Source organism: Rhincodon typus, chromosome 12 (genome assembly GCF_021869965.1).
Source record: "Rhincodon typus isolate 14 chromosome 12, sRhiTyp1.1, whole genome shotgun sequence".
Classification (NCBI taxonomy): Eukaryota; Metazoa; Chordata; class Chondrichthyes; order Orectolobiformes; family Rhincodontidae; genus Rhincodon; species Rhincodon typus.
Genome location: NC_063343.1, coordinates 30,444,133 through 30,463,040, shown reverse-complemented (window position 1 = coordinate 30,463,040; position 18,908 = coordinate 30,444,133). Strand labels below are relative to the sequence as shown.

Here is an 18,908-nt window from a genome sequence, read left to right as displayed (position 1 = left end):
TGTACAATGAAACAAAAGGGGTTTACACACTAGCTACCATGGAATGTTACTGCAATATAGCAACTGGAACAGGGTGCTGCGTTCTTGAAGACTAACGAGTTTTCTCATCAAAAGACTCCTGCCGTATAGAATGTCACTGACTAGAAGTTAGAGTAACACTTCCCATAAAAATCTTTAGTCTCCCAACTACTTCTAAATACTTGCTTTCAATTTCGTTGTCTCAAGGTAAGCGTTAAAAAAAAACGGCAAATTCCACAAAAATTAACTATCCTATTCGTAAAAAGGTCTTTAATTCATTCTCAAAACTTGACAGTTTGCCTTATACGTTTCAAATGCACAGATAGAGAAGTGTACTTGATTCAGAGTATGAGTTTCTTTGCACAAGTCAAAACCCATTGAAATCAGTGTAGCAGGCAATGAAATCTGTTCCTGAGTAACTAACTACAGGCTAAGTTTGTGTGCAGAGCTATGGCATTATCTTCCAAATTCAGACAGGTACCCTATCCGAGCTTGCTGCTGGTATACAGATTAGGTAGGTGTAGTTTCCAGTGTTCAGTTGTTTCGAAGCTTCAACTTCCCCCCCACCCCACCATCTTTAATGTAATTATGAACTAGTATCCACAAGCCAGTTATTGTTTTGGAAGACAACAGCTATAATTATCTATTGTCCTTTCCCTGCCACAAATCTTCAATTTTCTTAAAAACATCCCTATCTGAATCCAGGACCTGGTCTCAACTGCCACAAAAAAATGATTACCCAGTACCAAAGTTGAAGGGTAAAGGGAAAGAAATTTTTTTCCCTACTAGCTGGGATTTCTAAGACAAAAGGGGACAACAATCAGCTGTTCTATTCAATGGGTAGCAGTATGGAAGGTTGCTGACTTGGCCATTGTAGAACTGGTCAAAGTCTAACAACAGGACACTTGTTCCCACTGTATATCTGGTTTAATTACTCATTTCTTGCCTGAATAAACAGCATTGCTTCACTTCAAAGTCAGCATGTGCCATCAGAACACTACCTTCAACCTGCATATTGTGACATAGCTACAACTAAAAAACCCTTTATAGTATTAACTAAAATGGTTCTCTAGTTACAGTCTGTGGGAAAACAGTCTAAGTAGTCAAGTCACGCAATTAAATTTGTCCTTCCATCTAAGGCAGTTGTGTTTTACTGGAGGATGAAATTTAACCCCCCCCAAATTTAGTCTAAAACCAAAAAAAAAAGTAAATGCTTTGATTGAAGACATGAGAAATATACTTAGTTTACAATAATTAGTGACAATTGAAATCTCAATTTAAATACCTTGCACAAATATATTTATAATTTTTTCCCCAAAAATCATTGCAACAGGTAAGTTTGGAAAAAGCCATATAGTCTCCCAAAATCAACTGCACAAATTGACATTACTGAGTTAAGTGCTACAAAGTTCATTTACACAGCTTTAAAGCTTGGCAGAAAAAACTTCAGACAACAAATTTGTTTTTAACTCCCAATCCACTCTTTGTTGCCGTGTCTGCATGTGCTTGATAACCGATCACAACCTTCCTGGGAAGACCAAGCCTTTCCTTGTAGGTTTTTCTAAAAAGGAGAGAGAGAAAAAAATTCTTGAATGCATTTTATGTTCTAAATTGCACCTGTATCATGTGGAATTGCATGCTCATTAAACATTTTTAATTAAGCCAAAAAGGCCCAACTACTCAGTAAATAACACCCTTACCTCCAAGTCAGAAATTCTGGAGTTCAATCAAAATTTGTTGACAATGTTATGACTGCTTCTTCCATGGTCAAACAGATTGATAACTAACCTGCCAATCAGCCATAGCTTGAATGGCATAGTTCCACATTAACTATGAAGTGTTGAAATGCCTGCAGTCCCTCCTGGACTTTGGCTAAAAAGGATATGGAACATGTCTTACTGATTAATTAAGCATTGTTAGAAAATGTGCAGATATTCTCAATGGGCAATTCAAAATTAGTCACTTGGCATTGACCATAAGATGAGCAGAATCAGGCCATTCTATCATGGCTGATATGTTTTTCAAACCCATTCTCCTGCCTTCTCCCTGTAAATAACCTTTGATCCTCTTAACCAAGAACCCCTCTCAAATACACTCAATGACTTGACCTCCACAGCCTCTGGCACTGCATTTCACAATTCACCATTTGGCGGAAGAAATTTCCCTTCATTTCAGTTCTTAAGGGTCAGTCATTTACTGAATTTGTGCGCTTGGGTCCCAGTCTCTCCTACTAGTGGAAAGATCATCTGTGTCCACTCTATCCAGTCCTCAGTATTCTGCAAGTTTCAATGAGATCCCCCATCATCCTTCCAAACACCACTGTGTACAGGCCCAAGAGTCCTCAAAATGCCCCTTGTGACAAGCTCTTCATCTCCAGGGATCATTCTTGTAAGCCTCTTCTGGATCCCCTCCAAAGTCAGTATGTCCTTCCTTGGATATGGAGCTCAAAACTGCACACTATATTCTAAATGCAGTCTGACCAAAGTCTTGTACAGCTTCAGCTCGTGTTCTCTAGCCCTCTTGAAATGAATGCTAACATGGCAGTTAGGAAGGCAAATGCAAACTGAACCTGCATATTAACTTTGGAGAATCCTGAACAGGACTCCCAAGTCCTTTTGTGCTTCAGATTTCCAAAGCTTTTCCCATTTAGAAAATATAGTCTACACCTCTATTCTTCCTACCAAAAGAGTGTATAACCTCACTTTCCCACATTGGACAGAAGATATGGCAAATGGAATACACATTCTTCTCCTAGCCTGTCCCTTACAAAATCTATATTTAGCATGGGGCAACAAAATGCCTAACATATCCCAGGAAACCAGTTTTGTAATTACTCTCACCATTGAGAATGGGCAGAGATGATGTTATGATCTATTGGTTAGTAAACAAGTGTACAAAATTTGTTCTAGGAACCTTACCTTTTTGACAAAAATTTGAATCTTGGAATACAAGTAGTAATCTGTTTAACGTTTGAAGATAGTGCAAAACAAAAAAAAAACAAAACAACTTAACTTTGTAAAAATAAATAAAGCTATGGATTGTCTCAGGTACTATGGAAAAACATGAGCAGTTTTCAGAGCACAAATGTTGAACATAGAATGGGATGGACAGGCTTTGTACAAAGATTGGTTTGTAAATACAAAGCTGAAAAATCATACTACTACTTCTACCACAAATGCATTCATGACATTGCCAACAGATCTAAGCTTGCAAGTCTTTCCAATGCAGCCTATAATGGATAAATAGTGAGGAATAGCTTAGCTACACTAAATCAAGGCATCAGCAAACCATTACAGTACTTTGATAAGCAATTGTGGACCAATTCAATGCAAATCCATGATCACTAATGCCCTCTTTCCTGAATAAGAAAGATTTACACAACAAACAGCCAAAGAAAAGCCTCAAGCAGGAGTTGCATAGTTTTGATAACCTCAAGTTAGCACAATGCGACAAAGGAATCCATTCTGAATAGCCTTATCTTTAATTCGGCACTATTTGTGTAATGGTGCAATTCAAGTAAAAAAAAATTCAGTTTTGTACTTTTCTCACTTTCCCCCTATAACACATTCAGATAATTCCACCCCTTCATCAAACTGGGCAGGACTTAATGATTTAGTAATATCCAGAAAGTCACCTGTAGCAGCTCCCCTTCCCACTCAGTCACCTCTGCCCTACAAGGAGGTATTCTGGACCTCATTTCTCAACAGCACTTTAGACCTTGAAGTGAAAACTCATGCTACACATGCCAACATCATGCAACTTGGTCTCAGCACTCCTGATGTCAGACTGCTGGTCCTGATCCTGTCCTCTAAATACTGGACAGACTGAAGCCAATATATTTGCTCTCTATTGCAAATTCTGCTCCCTTGTCACCATTTCCACTGTGTGGAACTGCTTGCAACTAAACCAGAACACTCAACTTGGTATCATGTTTGGAAAATGAGCTTGACCACATGTTTGCTCTAGTACCAGAATGTTTGCTTTAAGTCCTGTAATATTAAAATCAGACTTGAATCTTGCCTCAGTTCCTGAAACCCTTAATACTTGTGTTTTCTTTATAGATATTCCAATCTTCCATCCTCCAGCCTTTACAATAGTTGATAAAAGCACTAGTGGCTGTACATTCTCAAATTTGAATGTCTCATTGTAGTTTAATTTAATCCAAAAGATTCATCCCTCACTATTTCAAATTAATAGTATGAATAGAATTCAGAAGTTACTTGAAATGCAAACATCTCCTGTTGCTTCATTATAGATTACAATGCATTCAGCTGCCTAGATCAGAAGGTCTGGAATTCCATTCCCAAATTAACAATGTCTTTGAAAATGTTCCTTACATTAGAAAAAAAAATTGGAGGAGAGATAGGTGTAAATCAAAATTCTCCTAATCAGTCTGTCATTTTATGGTGTTAAAAGGGCACAAGTGCAAATTGGTTTAAAATCTTTTGCACAATTTCAATTTAATATTTAAGTACCATTACAAGCTAGGGGTGTGAAATAGTTCAGTGAACTTTTTATACAATTAAACACTATCACAAAAACAATTATGGATCATGCACTAAAGCTTAATGTAGCTTGCCCTCAGTTTGAGGGTTTTGCTAGCACATCCCAAAACCCAGCTAAAGTATTATTAAAGTCAAGGCTACAAATAGTGATAAAGCATTTTAAAAAAAGGGAGCAGGAAGTCAAGTCTTTGAGAAGGTCTCAAGTCATTTTAAAAAATGACCTACAACTAACCAAAAGCAAAACCAAAGATAAATTGGTAGCAGCCAACATCATAAAAGTGCAGACAAGTGTCTAACATATGCATATTTTCCCAGTATATAGTGTGGAAGCGAATGGTTCAAAGAGACAGGAAAGAGATGCAATCTTCAAACAAAAAAAGTCAAACAAGAAAAATAATCTTATAGAGCATTAGCTTACCCTATGTGTAAAACTGCTTCTTCGTTTTCCGTGTCACGGGTCCATATTGCTATTTTATCTCCTTTTGCACGGATATTAATTACTGCACCACATATGTCATTGCTATAATCATCAAAGGCTTCTCCGATAAGGCATAGCAACTTAAGGATGTTAAATGCAAAGAAATGAATACAAAATCATATTAGTTACCTGCACTTTACAAAATGGAGATGGAATAGCAGATTATAAATGCTTAATAGCTCCATTGATAATTACTGCATTTAGGTCTAGAGGTCCTATTTGAAAAGACACTAGTTCAACCCAGGCACAAAACATTTAAAAAAGACTTCAGGTGATCTGAACCAATGGCTGCAGTCACTTATAGGAAATAGAATAGCCAATTTGTATACAGCAGGTTACTTGATGATTCTCATTGATATTCGTGCCTCAAATCATTCAGAATACCAGGGATAATTCCCTTGTTTATTTTGAAAAGGTGTGTGCCATAGGACGTAAGAGGGCACAAATGTGCCATGTACAACTCATGCCATTACACAGAAAATTAAAGTGTGTCAGTCATCTATTGCAGATATAATTGTTTAAAGAGGATAAAAAAGTTAAGCATTGAAAAACCCAAGGACAGAACATTACTTTGATGTTCCACCAAAATGAAAACAAAACACACAATGTATTTTATTAACTCACTGTTTCTAGCCAGTACTGATCTAGTTCCAGCATCCTTTGCTGCCTGGACAGTGTGATTAACCATCTTCCACCACATTTGTTTCTATTGTCTTCCCACATGGGTTCAATACCATCCTATGTAACAATAGGAATGTGTAGTTTTTAAATACTAATTTGAAGACAGTTCATAAAGCAGTTTCAAATTTTAGAATAAAAAACCAATCAATCAAAAAAGGACAGTGCAAGTGGTGAAATACGTTAATATAAGCTGATAATTTATTTTTTATTTTACATAACTGTTTACTTTGGGTAACAAAATTATTTATTTCCAACAACTCAATCATTTAAACATGCAAGTACCAATGTGACAAAATGATTTGATAATCAGAAATGGCTTAAGGAATTTCAGGTCACCTAAAAGTCAGAAAGTGAGCAAGAACATGAGTGAAACAGAGATAGACTAAAGTTAAATAACCCCCAATTATAAAACAATTTCTCATATGGAAATTCCTGCTAATTTGAGAAGCTTTTTAAAATTTTAAAAAAGTCTTAGTTTCCCTGTAAGTACAATCTTCCAAGATCATAACATTTTTGATTCACTGAGAAATTCCTGCTTGAGCAATCAAGCATTAGGCATAGGCACTGATTTGTGCAACAGGACTTTGACATGAGAACAAAAAGTCAATTATACTGAATATCCCTTCTTACAATTGATAAGTAATTTCCATTTGTCCCCCTCAATTCCTCATGGGGGCACTAAAGACAAGACTAAATCATATTCAACAATCAGCTTTCAAAGAGACTTTCCATGATTGTGACTAATCGGTCAGTTAATTTTACAAATAAACTGAATAGCAGCTGACTTTGCATAAATAATCAAAGTGTACAAACCTTAAAGAGAGAGTAATCACAACCGGACATCAGCCTACTGGCAAGTTGAATGTGATTGTACAGTCTATTGAAGCAATAAACAAAACAAAAAAAATTCAGTTGGAAAAAACAATGATACAATGTTTAAAATTGCCAGTTCAGCTTTTATTGGGGGTGGCATTGATATCAGTGAACAAATTAATTCCAAAATATATTAAAAATACTAAAACAAACAAACAAACAAGGTCCCCCATACTAGTAATCCATGACTACCAAACAGCACATGAATAGAGTCAAGAATTAGAGCACAGTAAGTGGCAGAAGAAATGTTGGAAATGAAAGCACATTTTAAAGAAAAAAAACAAATTGCTAGAGTACCAGAAAGCTAATCAAAGAGCCAAAGGAGGTGAATACAATTGACAAGAGGTATTGGTGATCAGTGATAAGATCACAAACAGGGGCTCAAAAAGTTTACCTTATCTAACTGGCAACTACAAATAATAATTTCACATAACATTTCAAACAACTGGGATGGCCTAGTGCTGTTGGTCACTGGATTAGTGACCCAGATAATTTTCAGAGAGCTGGGTTCAAATCCCACCATGGCAGAATGGGGAATTCAAAATTTTCCCTTTTTTTTTTAAAAAAAGGAAAAAAATCTGGAAACAGTCTAATGCTGACCATAAAGTCCATCTGGTTCTTGTCTTACCAGGTCAGGCCTATACATAACTCCAGACTCAGCTATGCAGTTGACTGTTAACTGTTCTGAAGTGGCCTAGCAAGCCAGAGTCACACTCAGTCATACAGCATGGAAACAGACCCTTTAGTCCAACTCATCTGCACTGACCACATTCCCAAATCAATCTAGTCCCACTTGCCTCTGTTTGGCCCATATCCCTCCAAACCATTCCTATTCATGTACTGATCCAAAAGGTCTTTTAAAATGTTATAACTGTACCTGCATCCACCACTTCTCTGGCAGTTCATTCCACACATGAACCACTAAATAAAAACATTGTCCCCCATGTCCTTTCAATAAATCTCTCTTCTCACTTTGAAAAGGTGCCCCCAAGTCTGGAAATCCCCCACCCTATGGTGATAAAAAAGACCCTTGCTACTCACCTTATCTATGCTCATAATTTTATAAGCTTCTATAAAATAAAAAGGTCACCCCCTCAATCTCCTACACTCCAGGAAAAAAGTCCCAGCCTACTTATAATCAAACCCTCCATTCCCAGCAACATCTTGCTAAAGCTTCTGACCCCTCTCCAATTTGATAATATTCTTCCTACAAAAAGGGGCAACCAGAACTGTACACAGTACTCCAGAAGCCTCACCAACATCCTGTAGAACCTCAATATGACATCCCAAAAAGTAAAAATCTCAAGGTGAACAGCCAATCTACACCCCTCATGATTTTATAAACCTCTCAAGTCACTCCTCAGCCTTCAACCCTCCAGGGAAAATAGTCCCAGCCTATTCAGCTCTCACCCTCCAACTTGGAAACATCCTTGGGCAAATCTTTTCTGAACTCTTTAAGTTTCACTTTTCTATAGCAGAGAGACCAGAATGGAATTTAGTATTCCAAAAGAAGCCTAATCATTGTTCTATACAGCTCCCGACTCCTATATTCATGCACTGACCAATAAAGGCCAGAGTGCCACACGCCACCTTCATTACCCGGTTTACCTGCAACTCTACTTTCAAGAAACCAAGAACCTGCACCCCAAGGTCTTTGTTTAACAATGCTCCACAGGACCTTCCTATTAACTGTATAAGACCTGCCCTACCAAAATGCATCTCATCACGCTTATCCAAATTAAGGTCCATCTGCCACTCCTCAGCCCACATGCCCATCTGACTAAGATCCTGTTGTACTGAGATAAGCTTTTCACTGTCTGCTACACCAATTTGTGTCATCTGCAAGTTTACTAACCATACCTCCTAAATCATTTATATTAAAGAATAACAAAAAGCAGTGGACCTACCACCAATCCTTGCAGCACATGGCTGGTCACAGGCCTCCAGTCTGAAAGGCAACCCTCCGCCACCAACCTGACTCCTATCTTCAAGGAAGTTTTGTTTCCAAATGGAAAGCAGTCCCTCTTTTCCATGTAATCTGACTTTACTGACTAGTCAACCTTGCAGAACCATGTCAAATGCCCTAACATCCATACAGACAATGTCCACCACTCTGTCTCCAATATTCATCACCTCAAAAAACAAACCTCAAGTGAGACAAGGTTTGTCACACACAAAACCATGTTGACCATCCCTCATCAGTCCTTGCCTTTCCAAATACATGCAAGTCCTGTCCCTCAGAATTATCTCCAACTTACCCACATTTCCCTCAAAACTATGCTGACTATTCAGATTCATCAACTACTAGAAAAAAAAAGTGAATGAAACCACACAGACAACCTGGTATTGATTAAAACAAAAAAGTGGCCAATGTAGTTCTGTCAACCTTGCAATGTCCTCCTTATTAACATTTGGGAGTTAATGCCAAAATTGGGAGAGCTGACTCAGATTAGCCAAGCAATAATCTCAATAGCTATATTCACCAAAACATGTAAAGTCCCAGACAATACTATCCCTAGTTACGTTCTATTCCACTAGCCATGGTGCTGGAACAGTGGTATATAGTTAGGGACAAGCAGTCCCAGAAGTCCAACATCAACGCTGGACCTCAAAGTCTCATAGCATTGGATTACACATGAACAAGGAAACTTCCTTTTAAAATGAACCAACCTTGCCTCCTGACCCTCGACCTGACTAGCTGAATTTCTCCAACACACCTACCTGTTTTTAAATTACAGTATTAGTAAGCAAGCACCACATGCCTTTGTGGAGAAAGTCCTGTATTCAAATTGAATACATTGTATAATAACAAAAATGAGGTGTCGATCTGGTGAAACACCACAGGATTACTGTATACCAAGCAGCAAGTGATTGATAGATAAGCAATTACACAACAAGTGGGTCAGATCTACACTCTGGTCCTACCTCATCCAATCATGAAAGGTAATGGACAATTCAAGAGCTCACTGCAGATGGCTAATCCACTAATGTCATCTTCAAATGGGGGAAGGGAAGGAAGCAGGCACAGCACATAGGGCAAAGAATAGGATTGAAGCACTGAAAATGAGTCTTCAGCCAGATTGTCCATCCAGTCTTCCTCCAGAAATCACCAGCATCATGGATGCCAGACCTCAGCTAATTCAAGTCCATCCATATAATAATCAAGAAACTGAAGGGTCTAGATGCTGCAAAGGCAATGCGCCCCGACAATGTTCCAGCAACAGTGCTGAAGACTTGTGCTCCAGAACTTGTCACACACTTAGCCAAGTTGTTCCAGTACATCTACAATGTCATTAGACAATGCAGAAAATTGCCCACATCCAGTCCAGCCAAATATCACCAATGGTCTACCCTCAGTCAACAGTAAAGTGATAGGTGTCAAACAGCAATATGCCGAGCAATAGCCTGCTTATTGATGCTGTTTTTAATTCCAACAGGGCCATTCAGCACCTGACCTCATGACCTATTATCCCCATAATCCTCATTTCCTTATTGAGGGAGTCTGGGATTGATATTCTCAAACTGATGTAACGCGGTCTCAACAAAGCTCTGAAATAAAACAAATTCCAGAAGTTTACTACCCTCCAAGAAGAAATTCATCCTCATCTGAATTAAAAGGGTGACCCTTTACTCAGATTATGCCCTGTCTGGATAACAGAAAGAGGGGGCGGGGTGGAATTCCCTTCCACCTCTGTCAAGTAGAAGAAGCTTGCATGTTTCTATAAAGTTGCCGCTCATTTTTCCCGAGAGTGGATTAATACAGGCCCTACCTCTCCTCAATAGAGGGTCCCTGTACACTGCATCAACCTAGCGAACCTTTTCAGGCTTGCCACCAATCCATATAATAATCAGGAAACTGAAAACTGTTCAGTATTCAATCTGAGGTCTAACTATTCCCTTGTTTAGTTTCAGCAAAACTACTTTTATACTTTATTCCCTTTGAAAGAAAGGCTAACATGCCATTTGCTTTCCCCATCACCTGTTGAATTGGGTGCTAGCTCTTGATGATACCCAAATCCCTGCTCTATAACTTTCTGCCACCTTTTGCTATTTCAATAATGTTCAGCTCCTATATTCTTCCTGCCAAAAAGTGTATAACATCACATTTTTCCCCTGGCTGAAGACTCATCTTCCCCAGTTTATATGCCTCAATGTCTGTGTGGAGTTTGCACAGTCACCCAAGGGCAGAATCAAACCCAAGTCCCTGGCACTGTGAAGCAGCAGCGCTAACCACTGAGCCACCATGCCGTCCCTTATAACAGATATAAAAGCTGACTGGCCTAAAGTTAGCTGAGTTTTGTGCCGATCCTTTTTAAAGTTTAAAAAAGTTATAATTCCAGGTTTTTACAATCCTCAAAGTTTTCCAGAATCTAAGGATTCTTGGAAGATTACTACCATTGCATCCAATATTGCTGTAGCTACTTCTTTCAATAGCCTGTGATACATTCCATCAGATCCAGGGGATTGAAGCTGCATTTGATAACAAAACTGGAGTCAATAAAAATCAGAGGAGAAACTTTCCTCTGGTTAGAGTCATACCTGGCCCAATGGAAGATGGTCACAGTTGTTGGGAAGTCAATCATTTTAGCTCTAGGACATCTCTACACAGGGTAGTTCCTCAGATTTGTAATCTTGGTACAACCATCTTCAGTTGCTTCACTGATTTGTGGCAAAATGGCACTCACCACACAACTGATAGGTAATGACCATTTCCAACAAAGACAGAATCTAACCATTGCCATTGAATGTCAAGGGCATTACCATTTACTCTCCCAACTATCAACATTCTGGGGTTACTATTAACCAGAAACTGAAATGGACTAGCCATTTAAATACAATGCTTACAAGTACAGGTCAAAGGCTACAATCCTATATCTGTCCTCTTGACTCCCTTGTCCAAGCCTGTCTACCATCAACTAGGCATAAATCACAAGTACGATGGAATATGCATTCATCCACTTGCCTGAACAAGTACAGCTCAAACAAAACTCAAGCTTGACACCATCCAAGGCAAAGCAGCTGATTGTTGTTTACGGATGTGTACACAGTCAGGAAAGTAGCTCACCATCACCTGCTCAAATGGTAAATAGGGATGGCCAATAAATGCTGGCCCAACTAGTGACACCCACATCCAACAAATTAATTTTAAAAATGCTTTTTGAATGGACAGGTTAGTTCGAAGATGAGCATTTTTATCCCACAATAGGCATTTGCAACAGCACAAGAAGAACTGAAGTTAAAAAATGCAACTAGTTCAGGTTCTTTGAATCACATACAAAGAAAGAGGCAAAAACAAAACCTTCCAGAGAAATAATACAAATGAAAGATTCCTTAAAGTTGTCCCTATGTTAATAAAAGTCAATAAGTTCTTAACGTTCCTGACAAAGCATGAATTTAGTCCATTTCCACAAGCAAGCAGAGCTTTAAAAACTAACCTGGTGACTTTCTTGCATACCACACTCCCTATTGTCTCAAGGCAGGAACAAGGCAGTCATTGGTGTGTTGTTGCCACATAACATTTGAGAAGCATTTTTGATAATTTGAGCAAGAACATATAGAATATCTGAGTTATTAGAGTCCTTTACATTGGCCAATTATCCACAAGGGATCATAAATTTTAAACCCAATTAATTAAAAATATGCTACAAGCCTGTTCAAAAATCTAGTACATCACTGGTAATAGAGCACAAAGGTAACAATGTAAACAAGAGATAGCCATACAATGGAACTTCACCAGAGCACGGAGAGATGTGATAAGTGCTCAACTTAAAGACAAAAATTCACAAGTGTCACAATCAATTGTTTAAGCACATAGCTTTCAGAATTTTAAAAGATTTGAGATGTTGAACAATTTTGCTCTAATTTGTTTCAGATCAGTTGTAGTACATGCTTACCACTAGCGAACAAGGTCAGCTGGCACTGAGAAGTCTGCTTCTCAGCTCACTAATCGATAAAGTTTCGTTCTAAAACTTGAAGGACGAAATCTTCCCAAATATTTTCCACTTCCTGAAAAACACTTCTGTCCTATTCTATTTAAAATACTACAGATACTTACGCCCAAAAATCCTCCACAGTGTCAAATTTAGTAACAAGACGAAGATTTGCCTGCCAGGCCTTACTTTTATCATTTTTGAAAAACCAGAGAGTCCACCTGTATTCAAAACAAGAATATATGAAGTGAAATATTCTGGACAATTTATAACAATTTTACTCTTTCATTTCAAATCATCAACCAAGTACTATTTGCTTAAAATTACAGTTAACTTGCAATACTGTCAACTGCAGTCCCATGAAGTGTAAAAATATTCATGTATTATTGAAAAGTTATAACAATATGGATACAAAAATTAGTTTGACTTTCATAAGTATAGTCACAAGAAAAATAGAAAACAAAGATCCTGCATCCCAGGTAATAAGTAAACTCAACTTAATAAGAACTCACTGTAGGGACTCTTTCAAAACTTGCCAAAGGCTCAGGAAAGATCGAACACTCACCATTTATGTCAGAGTTATTTCTACAGCAGTCAGATTAAATATTACAAATACAGTTCTTGTTTTTGCCAGGGTCTATATTTTCCTGCATCTTGATGCAGTATATGCCTAATCACTTTACACAGCAGGGAAAGGTAGTGCTGGAGATGGATTATTCAGCTGATTATCTTCCAAAGCTGCATGTGCATATCAACAAATGGACTCCAGCTGTTCATAAAGCTAGCTCAGTACTATGGTCAAGACTAGTTAGAGATGGGCAATACAATATTGGCTTGCCTACATCCCAATAATAAAGATAGATTTTAAAATCTTAGTCTAGACGCCATGATTGTATTACATATACTCATCGCAGGTTAAAAAAGGGTGGTGATGAATCTAACTAAATTCCTGCATGTAAAAGACTAGCAAGATTGTGACCAGTTTCAACTATCACCCTTTGCCAACTTATTTGATTTCCTTTGAATGGATAAAGATTAGATTTGTCTAAAGGCTGTATGGGAGTGGAAAATGGTTAATGGTCATTGCACCTTATTGGTCAATGGTGTGCCAGGCAGGTTACATCAAGAAGTTTTAGACGTTTATTCTTATTTGCTCCAAATGATGGTACCTTTATTCAACTTAGTAAATAAAACAAACAGTCTTGATCCTCAAACAGTGTACTATGATTGATGCTATTGTCAAAGAGAAAGAACAATAACTTCAATTTCAGAAGACTGTTATTTTTGTGTACTCGGATGGTCCAAATAGATTTACAACATGTCAGGAATAGGAGAAGTACATTTCCCCACAAAATTCCAGACTTAATTGCATTTTGCCAGAATCTAACTTTCTATTGTCCATGACAAAGGCACCATTAACACCAGTCAATTACTGAAAAACATAACATCCGAATCAACTTCATCTATAGAGTCAAATAAAAATTACATCCCTTAGATTTCTACATTCCTCCAGTCTGGTTTCTAACACATCCAGAAGAATTAGCTGGACAAATGGTAACCTTTCCCTTGGTCAACTGAATCCCTAGATTCAAAGCTTTTTAGTTCCTTAAACCATCAGTTAAGGCTTATCCATATGGTTCACAAACAATTCGACAATACTTGTGAAGCGCTTTGTAGCATTTTGCCCCAATAAGAAAAAAGGTGTCGTCATTTACATCTAGTAACGTGTATGTACATATTGTTCGGTAGTGAACTTGTGATCGAAAATAGCATTGTTTATAATGGTGGCAAATTCAGTCAGATTAAGTTCAATGCTGTTCATGGAGCTCATGTATATGGCATACTACAACAGGTATTACCAAACAGTCCAAGTTCATTCCAATTCTACGTTGAAGTTGATAGAGGTGTGAAAGGAGGAAGAGAAATGCTAAGCAAACTTGATCACAATTTAAAATGATCTGTACAGACATCAAGCAAAGCTAGCATTGAGGTCTTTCCTGCTCCTCTGATGCTGCTTGGCCTGCTGTATTCATCCAGCTCTACACCTTGTTATCTAAGCTACCATTGAGATTGCTCACAAAATAAACAGCATCTTAAAACTTAGAAACTGGGTTTACATTTTGAAGACACTTTTTTTGCACATAAATCAATACCCACTAAAAAGAAAATTGTAATTTAAGTGGCGAATATCAAACACTAGTTTTCTTACAAAGAAAACAAAGTTAACAGCCAAGATAGATTATACCTGTTTTGCAAAGGATGCTTCATATATGGTTGAACAATTAGAACATCCTTTCTAGAGGACTTCTTAGTCTCTTCAGACTCTCGAAGAATTGCCAGGTCAGCCTTTAAAGATGCCAATGTTTAAAAAGTGAATAAGCTAACGTGATTCGAGTAAGAATTATCATTACATCTCAATTTATTGTTGTACTACCATTTTAAGAAAAAGATAGACTCAAAACAAGACTTGACGCTTCAAAGTCAAAAATCATGGAATGCCTTACTGTACACAATTGGGAGAATGCTTCAGGAATTGCAGCAGCTCTTCTCTAAGCTAAGACTCAACCACATTGTTGTCAACACAAAATCAAAATCAAAATGGCAAAGAGCAATCTCACGTCAAAGAAAACAAAATACTGTTCAAACCAAAAGGAAGGGAAAGGCAGACGTCAAAGAAGACACGATGTCCAGAGGTCTTACATAGAACACAGAATAGTACAGCACAGTACAAGCCCTTCGGCCCACAATGTTGTGCCGACCTATTATCCTACTAAGATCAATCTACCCTGCATACCCTACGCATGCCTATCCAAGAGTCACTTATAAGTCCCTAATGTATCTGACTCCACTATCACAGCCGGCAGCACATTCCACATGCCCACCACTCTGCGTGAAGAACCTACTTCTGACATTTCCCCTATACCTTCCTCCAAACACCTTAAAGTTATGCTCCCCCATAATAGTCATTTCCGCCCTGGGAAAAAAAGGTCTCAACTATCCACTCTATGTCACTCATCATCTTGTACACCTCTCATCCTTCGCTCCAATGAAAAAAAGCCCGAGCTCTCTCAACCTTTCCTCAAGACTTGCCCTCCAGTCCAGGCATCATCCTGGTAAATCTCCTCTGCACCCTCTCAAGCTTCCACATCTTTCCTATGATGAAGTGACCATAACTGAACACAATATTCCAAGTGTGGTCTAACCAGAGTTTTATAGAGCTGCAGCATAACCTTACGGCTCTTAAACTCAATTCCCCTGCCAATGAAAGCCAACATACGTTATGCCTTCTTTATAAGGCTATCAACTTGGGTAGCAACTTTGAGGGATCTATGGATGTCGACCCCAAGGTTCCTCTATTCCTCCACGCTGCCAAGAATCCCACCATTAACCCTGCATTCTGCATTCAAATCTGACCTTCCAACATGAATCACTTCACACTTTTCTGGGTTGAATTCCATCTGCCACTTCTTTGTCCAGCTCTACATCCTGGCAATGTCCTGTTGCCACCTACAATAGCCCCCCACACTGTCCACAACTCCACCAACTCGTGTCTCATCAGCAAACTTACTAACCCACCCTTCCACTTCCCCATCCAAGTCATTTGTAAAGATCACAAAGAGCAAAGGCTCCAGAACAGATCCCTGCACAACACCGCTAGTCACCAAGCTCCAGGCTGAGTACTTTCCATCTACTACCACCCTCTGTCTTCTATTGGACAGCAGTTTTGTATCCAGACAGACAAATTTCCCTGAATCCCACGCCTCCTTACTTTCTGAATGAGCCTACCATGGGGAACCTTATCGAAGGCCCTGCTAAAATCCATATACACCACATCCACTGCTCTACCTTCATCGATGGGTTTTGTCACATCCTCAAAGAATTCAGTAAGGCTTGTGAGGCATGACCTGCCCGTTACAAAGCTATGCTGACTATTTCTAATCAAACTGTGCTTTTCCAAATAATCATAAATACCAGCTCTCAGAATTCTCTCCAATAATTTGCCCACCACAGAAGCAAGACTGACTGGCTTATAATTTCCATCTTTATTGTGCACCATACCCATGGATCTGTAACAGTATAGTGTTATTTTTGCCATAAAATTGCTTTTACCTTAGCTTCCAAAGCTAAATAATCCTGTGAAATTGCATTGCTGCATCCACAAAATGAAGACTTCAAGCAAAAGGTATGGAAACAAAGTTCCAACTACAAAATGTGGGACATATATCAAATTACTGCATTTAAAGGTGATAAAGTTTAACATATACCACCAGGATGACAGAGGGGGAAAAAACTGAAAGGTGGAAGATAGACAGGTTGTGAATTATATATGGATATAAATCCAGCATTGCAATGCTCCACAACTGTAGCAGGAGCATTTATAGTGTTACCATTACTCTCATGGAAGATGAAATAAACAAAGCTACTTCTCAGTTTTAATCTCAATATTTAAAGTTAACTTGATTTCACATTAAAAATTCAAACCAATCAGCTGGTCAGAGAGTCATACAACGTGGAAACAGACCTTTCGGTCCAACTAGTCTATGCTGACCATGTTCCCAAACTAAACTTGTCCCATTTGCCTGCTTTTGGCCCATATCCAACCAAACCTTTCCTATTCATGAACTTATTCCAATGTCTTTTGAGTGTTGTAATTGTACCTACATCCATCACTTCTCTGGCAGTTCATTCCACAGGAGCCATACCACGTGGAGACAAAAATTGCCCACACCCACCCCTGTAGTTTTTTTTTTAAAAAGAGCTCTCTCCTCTCACCTTAAATGGCTGAGAGTTTTGAATTGCCCCACCCTAAGGGAAAAAGGCTTTTGCTGTTTACCATATCTATGCCTCTTTAAACCTCTGGAAGCTCACCCCTCAACCTCCAAAGCTGCGGTGAAAAAAAAAAGTCCCAGCTTATTTTTATAACTCAAATCCTCCATTCCCAGTAACATCCCAATTATGCTTTTCTGAACCCTCCAGTTTAATATTGTCCATCCAATAACAAAGCTAGCAGAACTCCACACAGTTCTCCAGCTATCTGCACCCAATAAATTTGAGTTATACTCATAACGTGCTAATCCAGTTTGACACATTAAGTGTGCTGAACGTGTGGATCGGAGTCTTGTTCTAACCGGAGAATTAAGTGTTTGTTAAAGCCTAAAAAGATAAAGCAGAAAAGGATGGGTTTATTTTAACAAGTTCCATTTAAAAATTAGATATTTTTAACTATTTCCTGCTCGACTCCATCCAAGATTTAGAGAATGCAAAAAAAGGAGAAAAAAGTGTGCCAAAAAGGGGAAAAACCCCTCAAAAATCAGAGGTAAAATTACATTCTCAAGATTCAAATACTCCTGGCGGGGGGGGGGGGGGGGGGGTGCTAAATTTCGAGGTAATTAAAATGTAGCGGCGAAAAGAAAATCTGCTCACAAATTGAAAAGAAAATGCAATGCGAGATCATTTGGAACGCTGGTTTAAAGCTATTTCCCAATTTAACACAATCACTCACTAACCAAGTTCGGCCGAACCCTGATAGTTTTCCCGAAACAAAGCAAAACTCGCTCACCGGCTTTGCTTTCGCCATATTGAAACGAGAAACCTGCAAATCACTTGATCAATCCCCAATTTATGGAGTGAATTAATTACTTGTTAAAGAGACCCGATTCCAAATGTGCTGTCTGATTTAAGAATGGTAAGATGTGTCATTACACATCCGAACAGTTTGAATGAAGGCAAATAGGATCCCAAAAATCATCCTTAAAATTATAATAAATCATCTAACGCTTCCGTGTTTTGATCTGGGTTCGCCTGATTTTAGCACGATGAACCTAACAAGTTGTATGGTAAATCTTCAACCTTATTTGGAAAGATTTTCAATAGAGAAAAAAAATTCTGGTAGAAAAGTTGTTTATAAAGGACAATGAGACAATTAAACACATGAAGGGGCACTTAAAGGTCTAAACAGTAATATTTTAATGCATATTTTAATATTTTCAGCTGTTTTGGGGTAATTAACATCCTATGAAAGCACAATGAATGGCATAATCAATGTGCAGTCAAGAAACAAAGTCTTGTGCTAGTCATCGAAACAGTCCAGTTATTCCATATCCCATTAAATAACTGGGAAAGAAGATTGAGATTAAAGGTTGTTGCAAGAAAGGCCGTTACCAGTGACAGGCAAGCAGTCAATAGTTAGAGACATGGATTTGAAGGAGGGGTAAAATGAGGGTTTCGAAGTGAAACTGCAGGCTGAATATTCCCATCCCCTGATTGCACATGGAAAAAGACTAATCATTTGAGAAAATATGGCAGAATTAGAAAAATCTCAACTTCAAGAAAAAAATCTGATTGTTCTTCAGGCTTTGAGGCGAAAGAATGTCTCACTAGTGAACTGTGAGAGGCCTATTTTCAATGTGTTAAAATCTCATT

General features: G+C 38.3%; 1 protein-coding gene across 2 annotated transcripts; it reads right to left on the bottom strand.

Moving 5' to 3' along the window:
- Positions 1 to 261: 261 nt before the first annotated feature.
- Positions 262 to 18,109, bottom strand: LOC109936265 (eukaryotic translation initiation factor 4E-1A-like). 2 transcript variants are annotated; one of them, XM_048604068.1, is made up of 7 exons: positions 18,046 to 18,109; positions 14,731 to 14,831; positions 12,611 to 12,706; positions 6,496 to 6,559; positions 5,626 to 5,739; positions 4,942 to 5,081; positions 262 to 1,579 (listed from the first exon to the last, which is right to left on the bottom strand). In XM_048604068.1, exons 1-7 carry the CDS (start codon positions 18,061 to 18,063, stop codon positions 1,465 to 1,467), a joined length of 648 nt encoding a protein of 215 aa, XP_048460025.1. In that variant the 5' UTR covers positions 18,064 to 18,109; the 3' UTR covers positions 262 to 1,464. The 2 variants fall into 2 exon arrangements, with proteins under 2 accessions (XP_048460025.1, XP_020390456.1); XM_020534867.2 differs by having other exon boundaries at positions 17,993 to 18,065.
- Between the last annotated feature and the right edge of the window lie 799 nt (positions 18,110 to 18,908).